This window comes from Phocoena sinus, chromosome 11, assembly GCF_008692025.1.
Source record: "Phocoena sinus isolate mPhoSin1 chromosome 11, mPhoSin1.pri, whole genome shotgun sequence".
Lineage (NCBI taxonomy): Eukaryota > Metazoa > Chordata > Mammalia > Artiodactyla > Phocoenidae > Phocoena > Phocoena sinus.
In genome coordinates this window covers 65386077-65402189 of record NC_045773.1, presented here as the reverse complement: position 1 = coordinate 65402189, position 16113 = coordinate 65386077, and the positions used below count along the sequence as shown (strand labels likewise).

At 52.5% G+C, this 16113-nt stretch overlaps 1 protein-coding gene across 1 annotated transcript; it reads left to right on the top strand.

Annotated features, from left to right (window-relative positions):
• The first annotated feature begins 389 nt into the window (after positions 1-389).
• On the top strand, positions 390-15461 carry TULP1 (TUB like protein 1). Its single transcript, XM_032649847.1, has 15 exons — positions 390-1783; positions 1899-1950; positions 2323-2401; positions 2712-2870; positions 3768-3902; positions 4841-4942; positions 5019-5138; positions 5866-5975; positions 8993-8998; positions 9101-9271; positions 9465-9577; positions 10578-10689; positions 10769-10867; positions 13100-13271; positions 15208-15461. The coding sequence occupies exons 1-15, from the start codon at positions 1737-1739 to the stop codon at positions 15339-15341; spliced, it is 1611 nt and encodes a 536-aa protein (XP_032505738.1). The 5' UTR covers positions 390-1736; the 3' UTR covers positions 15342-15461.
• The last annotated feature ends 652 nt before the right edge of the window (positions 15462-16113 follow it).

Genomic DNA, 16113 nt, shown 5'->3' with positions numbered 1-16113 from the left:
ACTCAGCACATTTAAACTTGATCGTAGGGACCCAATGACAATTTTTGAGCAAAGGTGTCAACAGAAGAAGTGGTATTTTAGGAAGATTAATTATGGCGCATCTGAATCAGGTGGACCAAGGAAGTGGCGAAAGACAAAAAGACTGTTTCATTCAAATTCCATCTCTAATCGTTTCGACTGTATAAAATATAAAAGGGTTAAGAACAAAAGCTCTGACAGGAGACATAGCTGGTTTTCATCTGGCTGATACTGAGCAGGTCACTTCACCCCCCTGGGCCTCAGTTTCTCCACCTATAAAATGGAGATAATAATCTCTACCTCGCCTATCTCATTGGACTCTTGTCCAGTGAAAATCACATGAAATAAGGAATTCCCTGGTAGTCCAGTGGTTAGGACTCGGCGCTTCCACTGCCGAGGCCCAGGTTCAATCCCTGCTCCAGGAGCTAAGATCCCGCAAGCCGCACAGCGAAAAAAAAGAAAAACTGTGCTCATTAATTCACTCATGAAAAAAATGAACCCCAATCATGTGTCAAGTTGTGCTGTAAGTGCTGAGGAGACAGATGAAGCTGAAGTGCTCCGAAAAGGAGCACATAATTACCAATTTTTGAGCGCTCACTGTTTGCAACTTTCCATCTGTCATCTCACTTAATCTGCACAGCATCCCTACTGGGTCAGTGCTTTATCAAACCCACTTTATAAATGAGGAAATGGAGGCCCAGAGAGGTTAAAATGTCACCCAAGGATATTCACCTCTTAAGCGGCAGAGCTTAGAGCTTGGGCTCAGGACTGACCCATGCCTGACACAGCTGCCTCCTTCCTAGTCCTAGACCTTTGAATACATCTGCCTGTTTCCAACCTCTAGGTCTCTATCTTGCAGTTCCCTTTCCAGGTATAGCCCATCCCACTTTTTTTTTTTTCCTTTTTTCTTTTCTTTTTTTTTTTTTTTTGGCTGCAGAATTCCCCTCACCTTTTTGAGTTTCAAGTTTTAGATCAGGTTTCAGGAAGCCTCTAGGACCCCCAATAGGGCCCCTCTTCTGGGCTTCCTCTGCACTTAGCCAAACCTCTCCCATGATATTAATCACATCAACACTACATCCCTTGTCTCTAAACTCTTAAAAAACATGTTCCTGGGAATTCCCTGGTGGCCCAGTGGTTAAGCCTCCACGCTCTCACTGCTGAGGGCCCGGGCTTGATCCCTGGTTGGGGAACTGAGATCCCACGAGCTGCAAGGTGAGCCAAAAAAAAAAAAGTTCCTGATCAGTAAAAAGATATTTAGGTGGACACCCAGAATATAGGTGTGTTTCTTTATAAAGTATATACACATGCATCTATCAATCCATATACATTAAATATCAGTAAATCCTAGTTTTTATTTTTTTAATGAAAAAGAAAGATAAATACAGGATCTGATGTCATATTTTCTTCCCATGCCCCATTTACCACCAACAAATTATCAAATCAGCATCTCTAAGCCAAAGCTCAGGGCACGGGCACGGGAGGACCTGGTACAGTGATGCCATCCTTCAGGCCGCTGAGGATCTGAGTTTTCAGCCTCTTCCCTCAGTGGGCCAGGCAGGGGGGTGGGTTCCAGGCAGGAGCACCTCCCACAGTGCTGCCACCCTCTTGAGCCAGCAGGAGGTGGGGGTGAAGCTGAGCCCGGATTAGCTGGGGCCCTCGGGGAAGCTTCTAGGGCTGCAGGGTGGCCAGAGCAGGGACTGTGGATAGGTGCAGGCACCATGCCGCTGCAGGACGACACCCTCCGAGAGGTGTGGGCCTCAGACAGGTCTGGAAAGCCCTCACCTCATCCTACCTGAACCCTGGTGGGGGGGCCAGATGGAGGGTTTGGGGAGGGGCAGGAAAAGGGGAGGGAGACAGACTGATTCCTTTGCTACCCTCAGCGGGCATGAGGAGGAAGGCCAGAGCCCAGAGGTCCCGCAGTGCACCAAGCAGGTATGTCACCCCTACTTGGAGAAGAGACAGAAAGAGCCCCCCACGCAGCATAGGGGGTCTGAGAGTGGGGAGGGTCCCCCTCAGCAGCCTCTGGGGCTTGTTGCTTCCCTGGAGGTTTTTGTTTTGTTTTGTTTTTGCACGAAGGGGGTGTTTGGAGGTATGGGGTGTCCAGGGGAGGAACTTGGGCTTTGGGGCATTGGAGGTGGCCGTGGTACACGGGAGGGGGTCATCCTTCCTCACCCCAGGAAGGGGCGCAGTTCCCCTCCCAATAATCTGTGGTTATTTCTGGCGGCTCAAGGGATTAGAGAGTGATAGGCAGCCCTCAGAGCCCCCCTTTCCTTCCCCTCCCTCCTCTTGACCCCCACTCTGCAGCGACAGAAGTTGAGGAAGAAGAAGACAGAAGCCCCAGAGTCCCCCTGCCCCACGGGATCCAAGCCCCGGAGACCTGGAGGCATGCGGAAGGCTGGGCCCCGGGGCGCACCCCCGGGTGAGGGTCACGGGAGGGAACGACCGCAGGCGAGGGTGTCCTTGAGTCTGGGAACGCCCCCGGGAGCAGGGGCGTGGGTGGGGTGTAACTGGACGGGGAAGCGGCGGAGCGGGCTTGGGGTTGAGCTGGGGGTTAGGAGGAGTGTAGGGATGATGAAAGCTGGGAGAGGGATGTCCAAGGTGCAAACAGAGCCCAAGGGAGACCCCAGGGTGAGGAGCCCGAGGGGGAGTGGGCGCCGTTGGAGGTCCCGCCTGACCCGCGCATCTCGGCTCAGCGGGACGGAGGAGGAGCCCGCGGGAGGAGCCCTCCCGGGAGCCCGCCGAGGCCCGGGAGCTACAGACTGTCTACGCCAAGTTCCTCAGGGACCCCGAGGCCAAGAAGCGCGACCCCCGGGAGACCTTCCTGGTAGCCCGCGCCCCAGACGCGGAGGACGGTGAGAGAGCGCCAGAAGGAAGGGGGCGTCTGGAAAGGGGGAGGGAAGGGGCTGGACAGGAACAGCAGATGGAGAGAGGCAGACAATTCGGAAAAACCGCGTCCACGTCCCTGGCTTCGTCTTTGAGCCAGGAAAATCTTTATTCTCGTGTTCTTGTCCCATCGTCGGGAGGGGGAAACAGAGGCACATTGAGGTTAAGAGTTTTACCTTAAACTGCAGCTTCCCTGGTGGTCCAGTGGGTAAGACTCCACCCTCCCAATGCAGGGGGCCCAGGTTCCATCCCTGGTCAGGGAAATAGATCCCACGTGCATGCCGCAACTAAAGACCCCCGCATGCCACAAGGAAGATCCTGCGTGCTGCAACTAAGACCCGGCACAGCCAACAAAAAATAAAAATAAAAAAATATTAAAGAAAATTAAAAAACACAAAAACCTGCAGCTAGGGGCCGGAGGTAGCTCAGACGGGTCTGGCTAGAAGTTAGAAACAGCAACAGACCAGGACAGGGAGAAGCAGAGTGGGAGAAGCAGTGCAGGTGTCTTTTAGAAGGGGCAGAGAAGGGGAAACTGAAAGACCCCAGGAGAGTGTGTGAGGAGCTGAGGGTCCCAGAGAGAGAGGAAGGACCTGCAGAGAAGGGCGTTTTCCCAAAACAGGATTGCCAAGCCCCCAGCATCCCCCCAACTCCAGCTCTCTCTCCTGACTTGTAGACCTTGGAAGACTCTGGGGTCACCCCCTTCTCTGAGGAAGGTGCCGAAACTCCTTTCTTCCTCCTGTTTCTGTTCCAGAAGGGGAGCCTCCTACCCCCAGCTCCTTCACCGCCTCCCAGCAATCTGGAAGGACTGGGCTCCCCACGTAATGGGGCCCACCCCAGCCCCTGTTATGAGCAGTTTTTACCTGCAGGGGAGGAGGAGGAGGAAGAGGACGAGGAGGAGAAGGAAAAGAAAGAGAAAATCCGTCTGCCTCCCAAGAAGCCCCCCAAAGAGAAGGCTTCTGCAGACATCAAGGAGAGGAAGGCCAAGGCCCAGGGTCCGAAGGGTGGGTGTTGAGGGTCCAGAGGGGGTAAAGACACACAAAACTAGCCCTACCCCTGAGATGCCTGGTGTCTCATGGATACACAGGAGTTGAGACATCAAAAAGCTCCCCAGATGGGCTTCCCTGGTGGCGCAGTGGTTGACAGTCCACCTGCCGATCCAGGGGACATGGGTTCGTGCCCCGGTCCGGGAAGATCCCACATGCCGTGGAGCGGCTGGGCCCGTGAGCCATGGCCGCTGAGCCTGTGCATCCAGAGCCTGTGCTCCGCAACGGGAGAGGTCACAGCAGTGAGAGGCCCACGTACCGCAAAAAAAAAAAAAAAAAGCTCCCCGGTGCCTGGACCCAAGAGTTTTTCCCTTTGGTGGTTTCTTCCCTCCGATGGTCCTTAAATCAATATGTGCTCCCTCCACCATCCCCCCAGCCCCCTGCCCAGGGTGCTCTGTGAGCCAGGGAGGGCAGAGGATTTTAGTTTTCTTTGTGATTTTTTTAAACTCAAGATGAATTATTTTTATGATATTTACAAAAGTATCAAAGTGATTATAGTAAAAAATCAATCAATGAATAAATGCTGTGATAGCTCCCTGGCTGGGGCACCTTGCCCCATGGGTACCGGGGTCTGGTCTACATGTGGACATGTAGCTAGGACCTTGGGCCTCTTGGAGGGGCGGGGAGGACTGTCTGTAGCACTGACCACAGGAGGTTTTCTGGAGGAGATGGGGTGGGAGCTGGGATTCAGAGGCTCAGTTAGGAGGCCTGGCATTCATCCATTCATTCATTCATTAACTACTTATTAAACTCCTGGTGTTCATCCAGTCCTTTTTGGGCTCAGGGTTATAAACAAGACAAGCAGAAGGTGCTCTGGGCCTCCCTGGGGACTGAAGGAACAATGAGTGGATTGGAAGGTGGCTCTTCTTTGTCTAACTCCCACCCTCCATTTCCAGAGGACCTGGGAAGCCCTGTCCCCCCACTGAAACCTCTGCGGATTAAGAAGAAGGAGGCATCAGCAGGGGAAGGGACCAAGATGAGAAAGATGAAGAAGAAAGGTGAGCCTGGTCTGTGGAGGAACAAGGGACTCTGGGTGAGGCGGGGGGTGTGACCTCTTCACATCCACACACACAGGGTCCGGGGAGGCCGACAAGGACAGCTCAGTAAGCCCGACCAGAGTGAGGAAGAAGACACCGGCAGCCATGTTTCTGGTTGGGGGCGATGACCCTGGGGAAAAAGCTCTGAAGAAGAAAGGTGGGTGGCAGTGGCCTCTGGTGTCAGGGCATCCAGAGGCAGTCGTGGGTGTGGAAGGAGGGATGCAGAATAGGGTGAGGAGTAGGGGTTCTAAAGTCAAAGACTTGGTATATGTATGGATTATTCGCTTTGCTGTATAGCAGAAACTGACACAGCAGTGTAAAGCAACTATACGCCAATAAAAAATAATAATAAAGTCAGAAGACTGGGGGCATCTTGACCCCCACTTTAATAGCTGTGTGGCCTCAGGCAGTGTCTTAGCTTTTCTGAGGCTATTACTTTCTTTTCTTTACTTTTTTAAATTTAGTTATTTTATTTATTTATTATTTTTGGCTGCATTGGGTCTTCGTTGCTGCACGCGAGCTTCTCATTGCAGTAGCTTCTTTTGTTGCGGAGCATGGGCTCTAGGCACGCAGGCTTCAGTAGTTGTGGCTCGCGGGCTCTAGAGCGCAGGCTCAGTAGTGGTGCACAGGCTTGGCTGCTCTGCGGCATGTGCGATCTTCCCGGACTGGGGCTCGAACCCGTGTCCCCTGCAGTGGCAGGCGGATTCTTAACCACTGCGCCACCAGGGAAGCCCTATTACTTTCTGATAATAGTGAAAGGGGGTTGCTCTCTTGTGGTTGTGGGAGGGGTCCAAGTGAGGCGTGGGTGTTGGACGTACCTTGCAAAACAAGATGGGTTCTGCCAGGGTAAGGGGTTAACAGACTTGCTCCCCTACAATGCTCAGGCACTCCCAAAGACTCAGAAGAGGAGAAGGAGGAGGAGGAGGAAGAGGTGGCAGCTGTGGTGACCAAGAACAGCAATCAGAAGGGCAAAGCAAAAGGAAAAGGCAAAAAGGTTGGAGCCCATACGGGAGAGGGTGAGGTCCCTCCAGGGAGCAGTGGCAGGGGCCTGGGCTTGGGGGACCTGAGTGTAGGACCTCGTGGGCTGGGACCATGGAGTCACTTGGGGTTAGAATCTTAGCTGCCTCTCTGGTGACAGGATATGAGGACAAAGGGAACCAGGTTTGTGAGAACAGAAGAGGCAGTTGTGGGGTCACCAGGTTGGGACTGGCCACCCGGGGGCCTTATGTCACCCGCTCTGAGCCCTCCCCCCTGCAGCCTAACTATCAGACACAGCCGGAGTTGCTCTCATGGCCCCCACATGAGAGCCACACATTTTCTGTACCAGGGAGGTGGAGCCCAGGCAGATAGACACATGCATGCACATCCCTGGGCACACTGACTGACTGACAGCCAGCTGTAGTTGAGCTATTACTTTTTTTTTTTGCGGTACGTGGGCCTCTCACTGTTGTGGCCTCTCCCATTGCGGAGCACAGGCTCCGGACACGCAGACTCACGGGTCTAGCCGCTCCGCGGCATGTGGGATCTTCCCGGACCGGGGCACGAACCCATGTCCCCTGCATCGGCAGGCGGACTCTCAACCACTGCGCCACCAGGGAAGCCCTATGACGTTTTTTAAATTGGGGTATGGTTGCTTTACAATGTTGTGTTAGTTTCTGCTATACAGCAAAGTGCATCAGCTATATGCATAATATATCCCTTCTTTTTTGGATTCCTTCCCATTTAGGTCACCACAGAGCATTATGTAGAGTTCCCTGTGCTATACAGCAGGTTTTCATTAGTTATCTATTTTATACATATTAGTGTATATACGTCAATCCCAATCTCCCAATTCTTCCCACCTCCCCACCCATCCACCCCATACTTGAGTTTTTAAAATAGTTCCACTCTGCTGCTCTGAGATACTGCTCAGAGTGCTTTCTGCTCTCCCACCCAGGCCCTCCCAACCTTCCAGCAACCAAAGGGTTAACACTGGCCATCAGAGGCCTCCAGGACCTCTTCCAGTCCTACCAGTGTCCACTCTGACGGTGCAGTCTCCATGGGCAGAACACGTTGTTAAATATTTCCAATACAGCCCCCACTCACAAACAGGACTCAGGTACCAACATGCACAGTCAGGAGTAAGCGGGAGAGAGAGGTCGAACTGGAAAGAGAAAGTGATCAAAGTCTTCGAGAAACAGGTTTCCATGAGTGGAGAGATCATCCTGAGGGCAGGGCCTGGGAGTATCTTAGTTTGTGGGTTTATTCCTTTGTACAGGGGTGGTCAGGTCTTGGGGGACTGATTCACATTAGCCAAGATCACCAGAAACTGATATATAACTGAAAGGCCAGTTTATTGTCTTCCAAAAAGAATATAACTGCAGTACAGCCTTTAATATAGTAGGCCAAAATTCACCTCTGTAGAAATGTTTGAATGAGTCTGGCTTTCCCCACGTCACGTTCCAAACATAGTCTTGGATTTCCCAAGTTTCTTCTAGAGCAGCCTAGAGCGAAGAAGAGATGCCACTTACCTGGAGGCTAAGGGCCTCCTCCCTAACACCAGCCTCACTTCACACACAGTGCAAACCTGCCCTCAACAAAAATGGGCAACCTCAGCACATCAGGGCTTCTTAGTGACTCCCAGACAGCATTTACACCTGAAATGCACACACCCAGGTGGCAGTCCCTTGTCTCCCCAGCTGGGAAACTTGGGGTTAGAGTCTTGGTTCCCCTTCTTGTGAGGGACAGAACATGATAGCAAAAGGCACTAGGTTTGTAAGAACAGAAGGGGCAATGGTAGGGTGGTCACTTAGGCCACCCTAGGGCCTAATGCAACCACATAGTTAATAAAAGTTTTTCAAAGAGCAAAATGAACTTATTTATTCATTCATTGTATTGCCTATGTATTGCTATATAACAACCACCCCAAAACTTAAAATGACAATTTATTTTCTTAATTTCTGTGAGTCAGAAATCTAGGAGTGGCTTAGCAGGGGTAGTTTGGACTCAGGGTCTCCTGTGAGGTTGCAGTCGAGATGTCAACTGGGGCTGTGGTCATTCTTAAAGTTTGACTGGAAATGGAGGATCCACTTCTAAAATTGTTCACTGTCATGACTGTTGGCTGGAGGTCTCTCCAGAGGCTGCTTGACTCTCCTTAAGACATGGCAGCCAACTTGCCCCAGAGCCCAAGAGTGGCCCAAGAGATAGAGCAAGGCAGAAGCTGTAATATCTTTTATGACCTAGCCTTAGAAGTGACCGTCCATCACTTCTGCCATATCCTATTGGTCACAAAGACCAACGCTGATACAGTGTGGGAAGGGTCTACACACGGGCATAAATACCAGGAGGCAGGGAGCATCGGGGGCCATGTTGGAGGTTGGCTGTTACATTCATTGAGTATTTACCGCCTGCTATAATTATAGTGGTAGCTGACACTTCTATAACACCATGTGTTTAGAACACAGCAATCCACACCTTCAGCCTCACCTCAGTTCACTCCCTGAGAGCATCCATATGATGGAAGGTCTTTCTAAAGGCTCTGGGCTTAACAGCATTCAAAGCCCAGCTTCACCTCTTACTATGTGAACTTGGACAAGTTATTTAAGCTCTCTGAGCCTCAGCTTCTTCACCTGTATAATGGAACAACTACCTCAGTAGCTACTGATAAGAGGAATGAGTTAATATTTGGAAAGTGCTTAGAATAATTCCTGGCACATTGGTAGACTTTCTATGAGTGTCTGTTAAATATATAAACTAAGGTCTGTCCCAGGTATCCACCCCAACCCTACATACTTCTCAGATGAAAAAACTGAGTCACAGTGTGGTTAAAACTTAACAACCATGACAGACAGTTAGTGGTGGAACCAGGATTTGAACCCAGGCTGTCTGGCTCCAAAGCCTGCGCTCATAACCACAAGCTAAACAAAATAGTAATAAAGCACAAAGCTCCCCAGAGCCTCCTAACATGGCCTGGTGAGCTGCTGGGGGAGGGGCCGGCTGCACTCTAACAGCCTCTGTTCTCTCCCCAAACAGAAAACGGTGAGTTGTCCTGCCTGCCCTGCCTGCATCCTGGCACTGGGGACCTGCTGAGGGCCGGGAAGCTAGTGCTCTGGGGCTGATGCACCCTCTGCCCCCATCCAGAAGGAGGAGAGGGCCCCATCCCCACCCGTGGAAGTGGACGAACCCCAGGAGTTCGTGCTTCGGCCTGCCCCCCAGGGCCAGACGGTCCGCTGCCGGCTGACCCGGGACAAGAAGGGCATGGACCGGGGCCTGTATCCCTCCTACTTCCTGCACCTGGACACAGAGAAGAAGGTGGGTCAGAGAGAGGTGGCAGCCAGTGGGACGGAGAGTGGAGGGGCCAGGACCCAGACTGAGGGAGAGTCTAGAGCCAAAGTGCATTGGGGCGAGGGCTGCAGGGCAAATGGGCCTTCTCTTTCCCCCGGTGCACCTCCTTCCTCCAGCGCACCTCCTTCCTCCAGCGCATCTCTGTGACCCCTCTCCCCAGGTGTTCCTCCTGGCTGGCAGGAAACGGAAACGGAGCAAGACAGCCAATTACCTCATCTCCAGTGACCCCACCAATCTGTCCCGAGGAGGGGAGAATTTCATCGGGAAGCTGAGGTGGGGCTGGGAAGCTCAGTAGCCAGTCACCTCTGTCCCCTTGTGCCTGGCAGAGTGCCCACCACGTCGGACACTCTGGAATTGTCCCCTGGCCCGGGGCTTCTCACACTTTGACAGGCATAGATCACTTGGGGGTCTTGTTAAAATGGTTCAGTGGGGGGAGTTCCCTGGTGGCTTAGTAGTTAGGATTCTGGGCTTTCACTGCCGTGGCCCAGGTTCAATCCCTGGTCTGTGGAACTGAGATCCTGCCCCCGCCACACCCCCAAAAAAAGGTTCAGTGGGTCTGGGCAAGGAGTGAGGTTCTGCATTTCTAAGAAGCACCCAGGTGATGCCCACACTGCTGGTCCAGAGACCTCACTTGGAGTAGGACATAAGGTCCATGGGACAGGGATTATGCCTGTCTTGTTCATGGTTGAATTCCTAGCACGTGGCACATAGTAGCCATTCAATAAATATTTACCAACTGAACGGACGAATAAATATTCAGCACCTACCCTGTGCTATGTCTCTCCATATTGCTCATTCAATCCTCACCACAAATCTGAGAGGTGAAGGGAAAGTGAACCCCCGAGTCAGGCCTTATTTCTTTATTTATTTAACAAACATTTATGTAAGGCCTACCTATGTGTTAGGTGTATTTCTAAGTAACTTCCAAATATTAATCCATTCAATCCTCTTATCAACCAAATGGGGTAAATACTGTTATCATGCCCATTTTACAGATGGGGAAATTGAGACTAAGAGTTTAAGTAACTTGCCTGGGGTCATACAGGTAGCAAGAGACGGAGCTGAGATTTGAAAGCTTCCCAGTCTCCTTCTAGATCCAGCTTTTAAAAAGACTTCATGGCGGAAGCCAGGGGCAGGGGACCTGAATTGCTCCGGTCCTAATACACACCCATGCTTGAGGTAGGAAGCTCTCAAAGCTTGACTGTGAGGAAGGGTCTGGGAGGAGGGGTGTGGACCCTCCTCAGCTCCGCCCCCAGCTCCACCCTGCTTGCAGGTCCAACCTCCTGGGGAACCGCTTTACCGTCTTTGACAATGGGCAGAACCCGCACCGCGGAGGCAGCACGGATGTGGGGAGCCTTCGGCAGGAGCTGGCGGCTGTGATCTATGTGAGAGTCCCACCTGTCCCCCGCGGCAGGCAGGCCCCTCCTCTCGCCGGGGCCGGCCTAACGCGCATCTCCCTCCCAGGAAACCAACGTGCTGGGCTTCCGAGGTCCCCGGCGCATGACGGTCATCATTCCCGGCATGAATTCGGACAAGGAGAGGGTCCCCATTCGGCCCCGCAATGTGAGCGCCTTACCTCCCTGAAGCCCTTCCCAGAGGGTCCTGCTCCGTACTGACCTGCTTGTAACCCACTCCTGGGAAGCTGGGGGGCGGGGGGGGGGGCGGTGCTCGGCCTGCCCAGTACCCAAACCCCTGAGCACACCCATCACCCGGTCACAAATCACCCTGTCACCCCATCACCCTGTCACAAATTCATTCTGGCAACTTGTGGAATGAATTCAATTCAGGGGTTTTTCACTGAATTCACCGAAACAAGCACAATAGGGGTTGTTTCGTTTTGCTTTGTTTTTTTCAGTTTACATCAAATCACTCATTCATATATTCATTCAACACACATACATTGAGTGCCAAGTATTAGTCTAGGCAACTGGAGACATCAGTGGACAAAACAAAGATCTGCACTCATGAAGCTGGCATTCTAGTGGAGGGAGGCAGACAGTAGACAATAATTGTGATAAATAAGTAAATTGTGTAGTATGTTAGAAGGTGATAAGTACTGTGGGGAAAAAAGAAAAAGTCGAACAAGGGAAAGGAGATGAGGGGTGTGTGTGTGTGTGTGTGTGTGTGTGTGTGTGTAGGTTTCAACTTAAATACAGTGGTCAGAGTGAGCCTCACTGAGAAGTTGAAATTTGAAGGAGGTGAGGAGCAAGCCTGCAAATATCTGGGAAAAGAACATTCAGGCAGGGGGAAGAGACAGTGCAAAGGCCCTGAGGCAGGAGTGCCTGGTGGGTTGGAGGAGCAGGTCAGAGAGGTGACAGTGAGGGGCAGATGAGTCTGTATAACTGGTTTTTACTCAGAGAAACAGGAAGCTATATCAGGGTTTTGAGGAAAGGAGTGATATGATTGACATATTTTAAAAAGCAAAGGCTGTTTGTTTCGTGTGTGTGTGTGTGTGTGTGTGTGTGTGTGTGTGTGTGTGTGTGTGTGAGGGGTAGGGTAAGATGGAGAGATGGCCTGGAGAGAGGTGGCCTCCTTCAGTGTGTCAGTCCCACGCTCTGCTCCCTAGCACTACAAGTTGGGTGAGCCCAGGATTTCAGAGACTGATGACTGGCATGGACACTCACAGTGATGTCACTTTACTCATTTGCAATGAAAAAGAATACTCCCATCAGCTGATCACACATCCCTCCCTGCTGGAAAGACACTGTAATCAGAGGCCTGGCCAACCCATGGGGCACGAGCCCTGGGAGGCTCCGGTCTTTAAGAGCTTGTGGGTTCCACAGTTGCTCCTTCCGTCCTGGAATAAACATATAAATCCTCCAGAGGCAGTGCCTCCCACGTGTGTTTGGGCTTGGTAAGAACTACCCAGTGCTGCTTTGTGTATCTCTTCATCATCTTACAGTTCATTCATTCCACAATCATTTATTAAAGCCAGGCACTGAAGATCCAAAATCAACACAAGAGTTACCATCAAAACAATATCTGATATTTATTGAGCATTTACTCTGTGCCAGGAACTGATCTAAATAACACTTCATGCACTATTAATCATTTAATCTTCACAAAACCCTGTTGTAAGGGAAACTGAGGCACAGAGCCACTAGTCAAATACTGTGCATGCTGTTAGGGTATCTAATTCTGTCCATTAACAGTGCAGTGGGAGAAATGGTTAAGAACAAGGTGTTATGGAAGCTCAGAGCTGACATCTAAATCAGACATGGGGTCAGGAAGGCTTCTTGGAGGACACGATCTTAAGTGGACTCATTCTAAGTCATGAACATGAACAGGTGACAAAGAAACTAAGGAAAGAAATATCTCAAGAGCACCATCACACAGATACTGCTCCTTCCTTCCAGAAACTCTTCCAGGACATTTTATTTTAACTACTCTTTACCTATACATCTCTCCAAGCTCAACTGTGAGCTTCTTGTAAGTCCTAGAATAGCTGGTTCATCCTTGTAATCGGTGCCAGCATATATGGCCGTTCCTAAGACCCCCTTGGGCACCAATGGCATCGAGCACCTCCTGTGTGCCAGATGCTACTTTCCACTTTCCAACCCTCCACTTAGTCATTCCACAGCAAAGCCCATTCTCACAGATACACAACCTGCCCGTACGGACGCCACAGAGACCGCACATGCGCTCAAGGATACCCTGCATGGACGTTGACACCCAGGCTGCACACACACAAGGGCATGCACACGTCCCCAGCCACCCCTCCACCACCAGTCCTGAGATATCTCAGCCACCCCTAACTGTCCTCTCCCTAATACTGCCCCACCCGTGGCACCCCAGGCCAGCGACGGGCTGCTGGTGCGCTGGCAGAACAAGACACTGGAGAGCCTCATCGAGCTACACAACAAGCCCCCCGTCTGGAATGATGACAGTGGCTCCTACACCCTCAACTTCCAAGGCCGAGTCACCCAGGCTTCGGTCAAGAACTTCCAGATTGTCCACGCCGATGACCGTGAGTATCTGAGGATCCAAGCCAGGCTGTTCCCCACCACCCCCAAGACCTCAACCCTTACTCAAGTCTTTCCCCCACCCCCCATCTCTCTCTCCCTCTCCCTCTCTCTCTATAACACACACACACACACACACACACACACACACACACAGAGGAGTGGAGCTGTCCTTTATCTCTGAAGCCAGAACATTCAGGAAGGTCACTCTCTCCTGCGGGGGCATTGACATTGTGCTCCCAGGAGCCTCATATATGCCAAGCAGGTGTCTTGGGGCTCACTGTTCCAGGCCGTCTTTCTAGCACTGACTAGAGCCTGGGGTAGATATTGGGGTATTCTGGGTAAGGCTGTGTTGAAGGGACAGTTACGCTGCTGGAGCTTAAAAAACACTGATAGGGAGTTCCCTGGCGGTCCAGTGGTTGGGACTCAGCACTTCCACTGCCGGGGCCCTGGGTTCAATCCCTAGTCAGGGAATTAAGACCTCGCAAGCTGATAGTGCAAGCCACGTGACGCGTCCAAATAATAATAATAATAAAAAATACAAATTTAAAAATAAAAAAGACTGATAGACCAACCCCCATGTGGCCAAGAAGGATGCTGAGGCTCAGAGAGGGCAGCACATTATCCAGAGTCTCTCAGCAACTCCAGGCGGTTACCCTGGCCCTCAAAATTTATTTCATAAACACTTAAACAGTGTTTATGTTTACTTAACACATGAGGCTTTCTATGGACCAGGCTCTGTTCTCAGGACTTCACAGATACTGAATTATTAAATCTTTTCAGGAATTCCCTGGTGGTCCAGTGGTTAGGATTCTGTGCTTTCACTGCCAAGGGCATGGGTTCAATCCCTGGTCGGGGAACTAAGATCTCCGCAAGCTGCACCACCAAAAAAAAAATTAAATCTTTTCAGCAGCCCTGTGAGGAAGGTATTATTATTGTCCCTGTTTGGCAGAGGAGAAAACCGAGGCACAGCGAAGTTAAGTAACTCACACATACAGCTTGTGAGAGGCAGAGGTGGGATTAGAACCCAGGTAGTCTGGCTCCAGTGCCGAACCCCATGAGGATGGTTGCCTTTTAGGAGTAGGAAATACAAATCAAGCATTTCTACCGTTCTCTCTCCAGTGAGGTCAAAGTCCTGCCCTCGAAGAGTTAGGGAAACAAAATGTACCTTGAACACAATTAAGTAAAAATGTCCTGTTACAAGCCTTGGGGAGAGGTCCCCACTAGGGTGAAGGGGTTTGGATATGGAACGTTATCTCCCAAAGACTTTCCAGGTTCCCAGAACTGGTTAACATTGAGTGAGTTCCCTACCCCCACTCCATCCTAGGGATGTGCCCCCTGTGTCACCTGTCCTGAGGCCTTGAAAAACCGCTCTCCAGATCACATTTCTGGTGGAGCCTGGTCGGCCGAGGTTGGGGGTATTTTTAGCAACATCCTGTCCCTATGGATGCTGGGGGAGGTGTTGGAATTGAGGCTGGAAACCTGGTCCAGATATGGGATGGGGGCTGAGGGGGCCACTGGATAAGGAAGGGAACCATGAGGCTGGTGGTCTAAGACAGGACTTGGGGTCTGGGGGTGGGAAGAAGGAATGGGGCAAAGACCACAGAGGCGTTGGAAAGAAAGGATTCTAGGCTTAAGGAAGTTTGACCGGTTTCTCTAAGTGCGGGCTGGTCATATGCATAGCCCTGGGCAGCAGAAGGTAAGGCAGGGTCGCCGCCCTCAGGGGCTTACCGTGGCTGGTAAAGCTGTAGGCAAGTGGGGCTTGCTGGGCGAGATAAGAGGGTGGATGGACGGTGGGGTGAATAACTGAGACGTGGCTAAGGACTGGGGCCCCAATGCAAGAGTGGGGGGACTTCCCTCAATGTTGAGGGCACTGTCTGCCAGGAGGGAGAACCCAAGAGGTCTCGGGCCGCCCCCACCCCACCCCGTCTGTGTCCATAGCCGACTACATCGTGCTGCAGTTCGGCCGCGTGGCCGAGGACGCCTTCACCCTAGACTACCGGTACCCGCTGTGCGCCTTGCAGGCCTTCGCCATTGCCCTCTCCAGTTTCGACGGGAAGCTGGCCTGCGAGTGACCCTAGTAGTCCTCAGCGCCCGCCAGGGTTGGGGAAAGGATTCAGTTTGGAGGCTTGAACGGTCCCTTCACCAGAGTCCCCACTGAAGACTCCTCCCTTGTCGGGGGCTGACCCCGCTGTCTCCGGGTGACCTCCATCCACTGCCCAGCCTGGCACAGGCGAGGCAGGGGAGGAGCTCACACGGCGGGTCGGACGGAGATGAAGAACATCTGGAGTTGGAGCCGCACATCTGGTCGCGGAGCTAGCCTGCGCCGCTTCACCACCACCCCCGCCCGGCGCCCCAGTCACTTCCTGTCCAGGAGCAGTAGTCAGTGTTGTTTTAACCCCCTCTGGGACCGTACTAGGGCTCCAAGGAGGGGGGCGGGCTCCGAGGAGGGGGTAGGTGATAAGGAACGAAAACCGGGTACCCACATCCCCAATAAAGCTGCGTCCTAGGCCAAGAGGCGCAGTGGTTCTTCAGCGCGTGCGGAGAAAAAGGCGGCGGGAGGGGTCCGGAGCGCGGGAGAGGTCCGGAGGGCGGGCTGGAGGCCTCCCTTCCCCACCCCCCACCCCGCTCAGGCCCCGGGCGCTCCCGCGTCCCCTCCCACGCGCCCATCGTGGGTCCTACCGAAACTCGGCTGGCTCGCGATGTCGAGACGCCCCCCGCGGGGGCCCCGGGGAGCCGGGCCGAGAGGGAGGGCCCCGGAGGTCCGGGAAGAGGGGGAAAGGGAGAAATTCGAGAAACAAGCCTCTCGGGGAGAACCAGACAAACCGGGTTCGGGCAGGGCGGGCG

Bases quoted from the DNA above. Each gene is read 5' to 3' on its own strand.
- TULP1 (XM_032649847.1), top strand. From the start codon at position 1,737: ATGCCGCTGCAGGACGACACCCTCCGAGAGGTGTGGGCCTCAGACAG. The intron at 1,784-1,898 runs GTCTGGAAAGCC...TGCTACCCTCAG, and splicing joins GAGGTGTGGGCCTCAGACAG to CGGGCATGAGGAGGAAGGCC. The intron at 1,951-2,322 runs GTATGTCACCCC...CCCACTCTGCAG, and splicing joins TCCCGCAGTGCACCAAGCAG to CGACAGAAGTTGAGGAAGAA.